The sequence below is a fragment of the Zingiber officinale genome, chromosome 4A (assembly GCF_018446385.1).
Source record: "Zingiber officinale cultivar Zhangliang chromosome 4A, Zo_v1.1, whole genome shotgun sequence".
NCBI lineage: Eukaryota > Viridiplantae > Streptophyta > Magnoliopsida > Zingiberales > Zingiberaceae > Zingiber > Zingiber officinale.
The window spans coordinates 140,840,315-140,852,830 of record NC_055992.1 but is presented as its reverse complement, the minus strand read 5'-3'; the positions used below and the strand labels follow the sequence as shown (position 1 = coordinate 140,852,830).

The window sequence follows — 12,516 nt, the reverse complement described above, 5'->3', positions numbered from 1 at the left end:
CAGAATGAATTGGGATGATTTATTTATATCAAGTCAACAAAACTCTTCAGATTGGCATCATTGATGATAACATGGGTTCAGAAGTATGACCTATGTCCCAATCTTCCTTCATGCTTCAATTTCTATATACAAACATAATAGCCAGATTGAGTTGATGAACTAATGAAGTTGTAGAACACTAAATCTCTACTGCTAGCAATATGAAAGTTTGATAATGATTGTCCTCAGATGATGTCTTGCTGTGAGTAGCTCCTTCCTTATTGAATAATAGGAGTATAGATCAAATTTAGTTTTTCGTCTATATAATTGGCATTGATCTTGTGGGTATAGGAGTTGTGATACCATGTCTATAATCCCATAGTACAAGTTTGTGCTAAACTGAAATAAATTTGGCTTCAAAGGAACTACTTGAAGAGTATAAAATTATCTTGTAGAGTTATCTTCTCCTTGTGTATGCATCATCACCACTCCTTGTTTTCCTTTTTGCATGCTTGAGATAGAATTGAAAAAAAAAAGTTGCCAAGTATCATTGTGGCGAAGCTCAACACTGTAGGCGCTCATAGCTATGAAGCCAACATGTTGAAATGTGTCCATAGCTATATTCAATTGTGCCAAGTGCAGAGATGCCTTGCAATCTTGGGTCATGGCCAACCATGTCTAAATGTTTTAATAAAATACTATAGTAAATTATACCCATACAATTCCAATTACTGGTGTCAGAACTATAACCAAACAGCATGAGACAAGTAATAGTTGCATCTTCCAAAGAACAAGAAAGTTACCAAATCATATATTGGTCTTTTTTTGAATTGGCATTTGAATTGGTATCCTCGATAGAGAGTGGTAGGATGGTGTGAATTAAGTAAGATTTAAGGCCATGGTTTCCATCACCTTTATATCCTAACATATAAATTTAATCTATATTTCTCAGTACATCTTCTCAACATGGTTATGTTATATCAAGCAGTCCAATTCCTCATGAAAAATTTTGTTAAATTTTGAAATCAAGAAAGCAACCGACTAAAAATTAGTAGTGTGATTCATCTAGTTCCAATGGTATATTGCAATGAAAGATGGATACGTTGCATTCAGGCTACTTGGTTATAAACATGTATTATTAGACACATGATTAACCTAAAACCTAATGATATCAAACTTCAGACTTACAGATTAAAATTTTATGACTAGCTTTTGTAACAAATTATAAATGGGGTTTTCTGTTAAGACCTCTCTGAAAAACAAAGCAAAAATAGTGATTCTGAAATTTTATTAGGATTTCAGAGAGTTCAGACAATATACAAGTTTAACCCATTGAACTTTAGTTTCAACAGGCAGTAGGAAAGAGTGAGAACACAACTCAAGCAACACCATTTACATGTCTCATATAAAATCCACATAACTAGCAATTTCAGCTATACAGTATCTGTAAACATGCTTTGATCAGACCGGTAGGCAGCCAGATTAGGAGGAATGGATCAAACCCTAATCCCTGAAGATACGGAGGCATCAAGCAGAATATGCATATTAAAAAAATGGAGTTGGGAGAGAGGGGGAATCCATGCATGGTTTAAAATTTCGAGTTGTATCGGAGTTTCGGCCTATGACCGGAATGATACGATTTCGGTACCATATCGTGCCATGCCGATATGATTTCGGTATTTTTTTAATACAAAATATATTAATAAAAAAAATATGAATTTTTTTTATAGAAAAATTATGTATATAATGTGATAGTTCTATTAGGGTTTAATAAAGTCTATTTAGATTATCCTTACTATAGCTGAGAGTTAATTAAAATTATTAAACTAAGTTTTAATTAAAAATTAACCATGATGACATCAGCACGGCCGAGGGGGACATGCGACCCCTCCGAGCAGCCGCAAAGGTCGCACAATGCCTCTACGGGGCATGTTGGTCTCTTCGTCGTACCGATCGGTGGGTAGAACAAAATATTTTGTCAAAGCCGTCTGATATAGCACGAGATTTTAAACCACGTAAACATTTAAAAATATAAAAAAATAAACTTTTAAAAAATGGAATCATAAGGCTCTCATATGATAAATAAATAAATAAATAAAATATTACATATTTTAAATTAAAATAATTAAAATATATAGTTAATGAGATAATTTTATTAGATTTTAATTAAGCTTATTTAGATTATCCCTATTAGAGTTGATTAAGTGTATTAGCATAAGTTTTAATTAAAAAAATCCCTCCCACATCTGCGTCTTGCGATGCCTTGCGTTGTGGGGTAGCGGGACCCCTCCATCGCGGTAGGTGGGGTTGCAGGACCCCTCCGCTGTAACTGGCAGGGTCACGCGACTCTGCTGCAGCCAACGGGGTCTCGTGACCCCTCCGCCGTGGCCATAGCCGTGGGCCTCGTAACAGGCATGCCGGTGCTGATTTGTGGGCAAAATAAAATGTTTCGCCCATTTCGTCAAGCACAACTTGAGATTTCACCCATGGATCCATGTACAATCTTAACCCCCCTAGGACCCTCGACATTTGGTTCCAGAATCTATTTAATTATTGGAAGAAACAAACTATTGCTAGTTTAACCGTGTAAAAATCTATATCCTCCCATTGGAAAACAAAGAGATTAAAAGAATCTACTTTATGCTGTCTAATCATTGGAAAAATACCTTTTGGTCAAGATGGGAAAGATCTTGGCCTTCTGTGAATAAGTTTTTCCCTCAAGATCCTTTAGGTGTTGTGCAACTATGCTTGGTTGTTTGCAAGAATCACATGATTTCTGACATACAGATGTTGACACCTATTCATGGAAAATGTTGATTAATGATAACAAACCAAACAGTCAAAAAAAACAAAGTTCATTTTTGAGGAGAACAAAGAAATATCATTGAATGCATGATGTGGAGAAATAAAGTTGTAGGCACCTGTTCGCCAAAACTTTGAAGAATCTTTCCCCTACGGCAACCAGAACCTTCACAGTATTCCACCATCTGTTTTTGTAACATCTGTAAGTTAATCCAAGAAATTTTTATAATTGACCAATACAACTAACGCACCTGAGTAAATGCAGCTAAAGACTTCTCTGGCAAGCCACTTGAAGGAGATGAAGATTCTCTCTTTTTCATAGTGGCAGTTCGTAGAATGAATTCCTACAACATGTACCAAAGTGTTAAGTGGAGGTGATGTTTGGTAGATCTTTGTTAACTATAGTATGTATAACATAATCACCATTTTTTTGCGATCATCCAGTCCATAGTACAATATACTCCTGGAAGACAACTGATCACGGCCAGCTCTTCCAGACTCCTGGTAAAACGATTCCATTGATTTTGGAATATTGAAGTGACAAACAATGCGGACATCCTTTCTATCAATACCCTAAAAATGAAATCATTAATAACTCAGCACCAAGCACCTTAATAAGTATTAATATGTTCTTAACTATAAAAAATAAGCTTCAAGACTTCCAAAATAATTTTAAAAAATGATCATACCATCCTGTACCAGCATAATTGAAGCGGTTAAACCAAAAATTTTAGTCATGAGCACACCACAGCAGCAGCAACCAGAGAAGATTTCATTAGTAAATAGAATAATAAAAAGAGTAGAAACTAAATGGCTAAAAGGGCTCTAAAGCTAGAATATAAGAGATATCTAACAAGATTGTCTTATCTTTAACCCATAGGAATAGAATTACAAAATTCAAACCAAATACACCAAATTAATTAATAAATGGTAGCCACTTTGAAAACCCATCAGAAAACATTTTTTACTTACATGGACCAATAGGATGACCAGCATCCACGATTAACGATATCGAGTATACTGACTAATCAGAAACGTCTAACGTATAACATCCTAACATGTTGGAGACCTACTTATAAATAATAATGGAGACAATGAGTTGAAATCTCAAGCCATGTCGGATGAAACATTTCATTCGGCCCGCAAACCGGCACCGGCACGCACGGTACAAAGTCCACGACCGCGGGCAATTGGATCAGGCGGCAGTCACGGCCGCGCGACCCCATCTGCCGCGACCGCATGACCCCTTCGGCTGCAAGGCGAGGTCGCACAACCCCACCAACCGTGCCCGAGGGTCGCGCAACCCCACCGACCGTATCGGAGGATCGCGCGACCCCGCCAATCTCAACGGAAGGTCACGCGAACCCACCAGCCACGATGGAGGGTCACGCGACTGAGAGGCACAGGCTGTCACGAGACACGGGCTGGATTTTTTAAATTAAAACTTGCGTTTATAAACTTAATCAACTATAATCAAATAGGCTTAATTAAACTCTAAAAAAATTATCTCATTAATTATATATTTTGTTTATTTTAATTTAAAAATATATATAATAAAAAAATCTTTTTTTATTTAAAATATGAGAGTATTACAATTCCATTTTTTCTTTTAAAAATTTATTTTATATATTTTTTAAATGTTTACATGGTTTAAAATCTCATGCCATACCTAGCGACAATAGTAAAATATTTCGTTTCGCCCGTCGACCAGTACGACGCAGAGACAGACACCCCCCAAAGAGGCGTCGTGCGACCTCCGCAGCTGCCCCGAAGGGGTCGCGCAACCCCCTCGACCGCGCCTACGTCATCGCAGTTAATTTTTAATTAAAATTTAGTTTTAAAAGTTTAAATTTTTTAATTCTCCAAAATGTTCGGGTCGTGTTTATAGGCATGACCGTGTCAAAATCTGGCACAATCCAATGTTTTCAATGGTTTGGCCATGCCTTTTAGGCACAGCTGTATCTTTTTGGCACGACCGTGTCTTTTTTAGACATGGTCGTGTCGAATCCCGAATTTTTCTACACTACGGATCAAAAGTAAAACGGTCATAACTTTTGGCTCAGCTGGACCCACGGATCTTGCGACCTATCAAAAGTTAGATAATTTCAAGATCTACAACTTTACTTCAGGGTCCAACTAGAGAAAACCGAGTCTAAATGATGAAAAACCAGTTTTGGCAACGCCTAACAAATGGGACAAGTCTATAAAGTTTAGGTGAGGTATAAAAGGGTCAAGCAAACCATTGTCTGACTCATCTTGGACCGGGGGCTCCTCCCCCTTCCTTGGGAGAGGATTAGGGGAAATCCTAGAACAACCATCTTCATCTATCTCGATGATCTGTCCACCTTCGAAGCAAGGATTTCATCCAAGAAGACCGGCAACGCATTAATAAACATTCTCTTCTCTCTATCTTGTGTATTTTCTGTCTCCAGATTGTAGATTGTTATTTTCTGTCTGTTGGTTGTATTTCCTTTGCTATAGTGTAGTTCTCCGGATTCTAGGAGTAGGGAGTACTTACAATGTGATTGTTGATGCATGAACTATGTATTTGTTCCTTTGCATGTTCTATGATATGTTTATATTTTGTTCTTATTTGATTAAATGTGTCTGGTGAATAATTACATGTATGTGATGTTTGATTGAATGGATATGAATGATTGAGATCACCATGTAGGGGAGATGCATCAAATTATATGGCCGAGGGCCCTCAGTGACAGAGGATATCCCTTTAACCAAAACTTTCCAAAGTATCATCATAAATTTGGGATCATTAATGGGTTTTTCCCAATTTAATAATAGAAGTGACTTATGTAATCTAGACTGTATGACTAGGGGCTCTCATATGACAAGAGGTATTCATTTAATCGAACTTTCTATGTTACCTCTTTACATAATAGTATTGAAATTCAATAGAGTAAACACTCCAATGTAAACAGGTCCGTACTGATAATTTGGTTAAAATCCCTACAAGAGTGTAAACATGGAGGGAGGAAAGTGGACAATACTTGAGGACGTCAACTAGCATTGTAGCGAAACCCCTAGAATAGTTCCTTCTAATTCCAACTTCTCCCTTGAACCACTTACTATCTCTTGACCCCCCACAACTCTAGGCCCTCTCTCAAACATTCTCCTCTTGCTCTCTCTATCTCTTAATCTTTTGCTCTCAAGCTTTCACTCAACCTTCAATTGTCTGGATAACTTACTTTACAAAATCAACTAATGCTTAATAAACAATCCTTGTGCATCGATAGTTTTATTACTTGACGATTTAACCGTGTACTTGCAGTTTTGACAACAAGAAACTTTGTGCATCGGGTTGTCCCTATGTGTTAGTCATTATTGTCAATTTAGAGATTTCTTTAATATATTTAAATACCGTTGGCAGAATTTTAGAGTTTAATTAGAACAATATTATTGTGGTTCTGCGATGGAGAATTGAAAAAGAGATCAAAAGGAAGAAGAAAACTATATACCATTTTATATGCCATTACAAACATTATTTCTATTTATCTCATCTTGACACATTTGTAGCTCGTTAAGGGGTGTGAACATTAATATAACATGATACTCATCAATATGATTGACACAATATAAGTATCATCTAGTTTTGACAATTTATCAAAATGATATCTTTCAACTATGCAGTCAAGCACGGAACAAAATATTAAACCATGAGATGATGTATGTGAGTATTATAGAACCCTAAACATAGTTTTTGGGAAGACTTAGGGGGTGTTTGGTTTAGGGGTTTGGAAATGAGGGAATGGAACAATAGAAATATATGGTGTTTGGTTAATGGGTTTGGGAATAAAAATTTGGGAATCATTTCTAAATATTTGGGAATGAATAAAACCCAACTAACTAGGTGGGTTTAGAATTCATTCCCGTGGATGGGTTTTGTTCCCGATATTTTATTTTTGTTTTTTTTCTTTCCTTTATTTTCCCCTAACCGGCTTCGTGCGACACCACCATCCTCGACTTTCTGTGACAACAGCGCCCCGCGACAACAACGCTCCCAACTTCGTGCGACAACGGCGTCCTCTCCGACGCAAGTCATCGTCGGCTCTACGAGTGGGTTCGCCATCGCTTCCTCTTCGACTCCCTCCCTTGCCGCCGCACTCCGCAGTAAGCAGGTAATCCTTAACCTTAAACCATTGATGAATCGCTTGTTGTTTGTTTCATTTTTTTTTAATTCTTGATTCTGTTAACAAAGGCCAGAATGTATCCGCAAGTGTCTAAAGTTTTGATCTTTGGGGAGCGGAGGAGGAGAAAGTATCATTGGAAATCTCATGCTTTTCGATCGGTAATTGAGGGAAAAACCTTGGAAGTTTCGATCAGAAGTTTTGATAGAGGAAGAGGAGGAAAGGCCTTCTCCGGGAGATCTGATCATGTTCATCTTGATTTCTGCAATTGATCAAACAAGAAATCTCTATGAGTGTCGAAGTTTCGATCTTTTGGGAGAGGAAAGGGGGGAAGGCCTCACCTTTCCATCTTAATCCTCCTTCTCGTGTTCTTGATTTCTGTCAGTAATTGAAGAAGAACACAAAATCAAGTTTGAATCTTTTCTTTGTTTTGTTTGTCGAATTGGTGTTTTCTTTCCCAAGGAGTCGATTCCTATAACAAACTGATTAATGGCACGACCGTGGATGGAGGTTCTCCTGTCAACGATGGCGGCGCCTCGCTACCCTAGCGCGATCTTATTCCTCTGCCCGAAGGGGTGCGGCGCAGGAGCAGAACAAGAGCTTCGAGAACGCATTGACCAAGTTCGACGCCAACGCCCCCGGCGGTGGGAGAATGTGGCGACGTGCGTCCTCGACAAGACTATGGCTGTCAACCACTTGCTAAGTCGTGTTCTTAATTGGTTGCTTGTTCATCATCTTACTGGGAATATTATTATTTATTTTAAGGATAAATATTATTATATTTGTATTCCTAAACCTTTGGTAAATCAAACAGCAGTATTGGTAATCATACCTAATCAAAGCTTATAAACCAAACAACAGTATTGGAATGATTAAACCCATTCCCATTCCAGTCTACCATCAAACTCATTCCCATTCTCATTCCTGCACTCTACACCAAACGCCACCTTAGATAAGATAATACAAAAAAAATTCCGACAAATAAGACTTTAATAGATCCAAATGGGCACATAAGACTAAGAAATGTGGAATATAATAGGGTGGATGGAGTTCATGGTTTTATAATAGGGTGGATGGGGTTCATGGTTTTGGACCAATAAATGAAGAAAAAAACACTGTATTAGATTTTACAATTGTATATGAACTTATAATAGTTAATACGGTCTTCAAGAAAAGAGAAGAATACCTAGTTACATTCAAAAATTCAGAACAATAAGTCGCAAATTGAAATAGAGATATTTAAACATTTGTAAAATTACAATGTCATCTCTAGAAAAAACTTAACCACCCAACATATGTTAATGGTGTTAGATGCGAAACTCAAGCATAATATCAATAGAAAGAAAACATGCCGGGATCCAAGGATCAAATGGTGAAGATATGAAGCAAAGTATCTTTACAGAGAGAATAGGACCACAAGTATTAGAAGAAGAATAAGATGACATCAACTTTGAAAAGAAAAATCAAGAACAAACTTAGTGTGTCAAAAGGAGAATCTTAGTGGTAGAATGAGAAAATATATGAGAAAGTGGTGAAAAAATGAAGAGCCTATAAGTTATTATACACTTGTAAGGACAAAGAATTTTTTTTAAAAAAATTACAGTAGGCAAGAAAGAGACCAAGAAATTAATAAGTGAAGCCAAGAAAGAAGCTTTAAAATGCTTGCATCAACAACAGCTTGACCATAAAATATAGCTAAAGCAAGAGAGAAAAATAATGGATTTTACTTAAATATGATGCATTGAAGATGAATCCAATAAGCTACTAATGAAGGATGAGAAATAAATGAGCAATAAAAGATATATTTTCATTAACTTTTTAATAAAGATTTAAATAACCAACTTAGCTTAAAAACTTAAATTAACAATAAAGAAGCATAGAAATTTAAATATCGGAGAATTCAAACTTCAGAAGTAAACATGCATTAACCAGAATGCATAATAGGAAAGCAATTGGATCAAATAATATACAAATAGAGTTATATAAATGCATAAAGAAGCAGGGCATTTATTAGAGAAATTATTCAACCTCATATTGAAAACGAAAAAAGTTTAATCAATGGAGGGTAAATACTCTAATCCCTTATATAAAAAAACGTACAAAATTATACAAAATATAAGGGATAGGTTATACCATGAAACTTGAGAAAGTGAACTAAAATCAATTTTTATTAGTGTCTAAAAGATCAACAATAAAAGTTATACATCTTAGATAATTGATTGACAAGCATTGGAAAAAAAGAGAAAGAATTACAACACATTATACTCATTAACCTCGAAAAACTGATAATAGAGTTAAGAAAATTATATAGAGAATTCTAAAAAAGAAAAGTGTTAGCATAGCATAAAAAAAAGGTAGCCCGGTGCACGAAGCTCCCGCTATGCGGGGTCCCCGAGAAGGATCCATTGTATGCAGCATTACCTTGCTTTTTTACAGGAGGTTGTTTCCAGGATTCGAACCCGTGACCTTTTGATCACAAAAAAACAACTTTACCATTGGTCACAAAGCATAAGGTAATTGAAATAATTAAAAATATGTATAAGGATGTAGGCATATTAACTAAAGGTTTTCATGATAGGGTTACATCAAAAATAAGTTCTAAATGCATACCTTTTTACACCAATTATAGATGAACTTACAAGACACATATAAGACACTTTACTATGGTGCATATTATGTGCAGATTACATTGTTTTGGTCAATGAGACAAGTGGAGAAGTGAATGCTAAATTCGAATCTCAACGAGAAATGTTAGAAGTAAAAAAGTTTTAGGCTTAGTAGAGTAAATGCAAAATATATAAAATCTAAATTTAGTAATATCAAAAGTAGCACAAAATTGTTAAGTTAAGAGATGACGAGTTATCTGTAAATGAAAACTATAAGTATCTAAAATAGATTTTGTAAAAAGATGAAGGGATTGATAGAGATATTTTACATAGAATACAAGCAAAATAGTTAAAATGAAATAGGGCACCTCTAAAGCTTAAAGGAATGTTTTACAAAATGATGATTAGACATGCTATGTATATAGAGTTGAATGTTAATATAAAGAGAGCACACGAGCAAAAGATGAAATTTACCGAGATAAGGATATTAAGGTGGAGTTGTAAAACAAGAATATTAAAGAGAATCAGAGTTGCCCCTATTGAAGGAGAACTCTTAAGGACTTGTTTAAGGTGGTATGAACACGTACTTAAACATTCAATAAATGTCTCAATTAAACGATGTGGAAATATAATAAATATATACATTAATAGAAGAAGAGAAAGACCAAAGAAACTTTGGTTAGCAATGATAAAACAAGATAAAATTCATTTAAATATAAATAAGGATATAGTAAGATCAAACCAAATGGTGTTGGAGAATCCATACAATTGACCATACTCAGTGGAATAAAGATTTAGTGGTGGTGATGGTTGTTGTACGGTGTATATAAGTAAATAATGAATCTAAACTAACCTCATGTTTCTTAACACACATATGCCCACTAATTTAGAGTGGGAATTTCAAATGGCTTTTAAATCAAACTAAAAAAACAAGAGTGTGTCACATGTTACCACTACGGCCAACCACCAAGGATAAAAACCATGGAGATAGCTAGCTCTAGATTTGAGATATGTCGGGTTGTGTAAAGATGTTCTTCTTGATGAATATTAATTATCACCAAACTGTTGGCATTAATTTAAATAGTGGTGTCTCTAATGAAATCAGTATAGTTACAACCAACTGCATGTGCCTTGTAACTAGATGGACCCAATAAGAGTATGTTAAATCACAAAGAAAGCTTAGTTATTCAATGACAATAGGAGCTTCACTGAATTTCATTAGAAGGGAATGCATACCAGCAATTAATTAATCAAGCTGGGTAATGTCGAGCCTGGGGTGACCGGCTCAACCCCACAAAAGTTTTCCATTGGCCACCTGGGTAAATCGGGAAGTACTTGTGGCGGACGGCCCAAAAGTCCAGCATTCCTTAGTTACAAGTCTCATTTGAAGAAAAAATCTCTATAAATACGTCATAGCTAGGAATCGAACCGTGAGTGCTTAGGAGACAAATGAGCGGCCTTACCGCTGCACCATAGCCCAAGGGCATTAAAGCATACCAGCAATGTTGTTAGGGTAAATGGGTAGATTCAATTAATTGAACTAGAAAGTCCTCTTCTATAGTTCCACCTTTATATTTTTTAGCATCATACATATTTACATATTAGTCTGCACCAGAGATATTTACAAAGAGATTCTCAACATTTACTAACTAAATAATTGGTGTGAAAGTCAATGTAGAATTGGGCTGACTTAGAAAATAAAGTGTGTATGCTGACAAGCATACTTATGCACTAATCAGCCATACCCACAGCTGACCATCTCAATTAATATATTAAACACAAAAGTTTAGTGTAAAATAAACACAAGTGAATAACAATAATCTAGCAACTTAGTGCATTGGTTGACACTGCTAATATGAATAACATACTTTATTGAAGATACATCAAATTTGACAAATTCCTTGTGCGCAGATATGAGACATGCTTCAAGACCATTAATCAAATGTTAACTAAGACAAGTGATACATAAATAACTGAAATCTACAAGTAGAATAATTAGTAAATTACAAATGGATTCACATAAAGGAATGAGTGAAGCAAGAAGAAATCATACAGATTCATGATATTGATTATGAAAAGACATACCCAAAAGCAACTGTTGCAACAACGACCTGAACTTTGGAAGATAACCAGTCACCCAATACACTAGTACGCAATTTGCTACTCAAGCCAGCATGGTAAACTATACAATCAAAAAGTGAAATAAGAAAACTGTTATGACAGTCATAGTTTTCAATACTTCCATCTTAGCTATTTTATTCTTTCAAGTATCGCTAGGGATCTAGATACAAAAGACTAACAGCACCTCTGCTTAGGTTACTGGTCACCTGAACATGTGAATTTCTTATCTTTGAAATGTATTACCTATTTTGCATTATGAAGCTGTAGGTTAGATAAATAGAGCGCTTTTGCTTTTTATTCACTTTGATAGGGGGACCTGACTAATATTTTCTACTACATTTGTAGTCATTGGTGATTTAGAAGGTTGAACGTACACAAATTAAATTGGTGAAAAAAAACATGCATCAATGTACTCAGGATTTGTTGTTATTAATCATGATGTACTAACAATTCTCATGTGCACAGTAGCATTCAAGTCTTATTTAAGTGGTGATAACTAATCTTGGACAAGAAGAGGAGTCGCTTGAAGAAGATGCATTAAAGATGTGTGTATGTTTGAAGGATTGCCTAGATGCAAAAGAGCATCAACAAGATCAAGGTGGGATGTCAACATCAGACTTGGCCACCTCGCCACTGTATGGTAAGTATAAGATCGAACTACATTGATACGGTTATATTTACATGCATGCGAGTGCTTCAGATAATAGCATTATTGTACTCATATTGGTGGGACCAATCACATTGAGAAATGAGACAAAGTTATTGCTCATTACAATGTTAAGAATGTTAAGGGGCTTCCAATTTGTTAAGCAGAGTATACACCAATTTCTTAAGTCATGAACATCCAATTTGTGAGACATGGATGC

The 12,516-nt window shown here is 35.7% G+C and overlaps 1 protein-coding gene across 4 annotated transcripts in view; it reads right to left on the bottom strand.

Annotated features, from left to right (window-relative positions):
- The window catches only part of LOC121971504 (ATP-dependent DNA helicase Q-like 3), a 35,267-nt gene that overhangs the window by 3,313 nt on the left and 19,438 nt on the right, over nucleotides 1–12,516 (bottom strand). For all 4 annotated transcript variants that reach the window (XM_042522808.1, XM_042522810.1, XM_042522809.1 and 1 more), the window contains 6 exons: nucleotides 11,615–11,711; nucleotides 6,751–6,754; nucleotides 3,205–3,354; nucleotides 3,033–3,125; nucleotides 2,901–2,966; nucleotides 2,646–2,776 (listed from right to left, as the gene is read on the bottom strand). In XM_042522808.1, coding sequence (XP_042378742.1) covers nucleotides 2,646–2,776; nucleotides 2,901–2,966; nucleotides 3,033–3,125; nucleotides 3,205–3,354; nucleotides 6,751–6,754; nucleotides 11,615–11,711 — 541 coding nt within the window. The remainder of the gene's footprint in view (nucleotides 1–2,645; nucleotides 2,777–2,900; nucleotides 2,967–3,032; nucleotides 3,126–3,204; nucleotides 3,355–6,750; nucleotides 6,755–11,614; nucleotides 11,712–12,516) is intronic.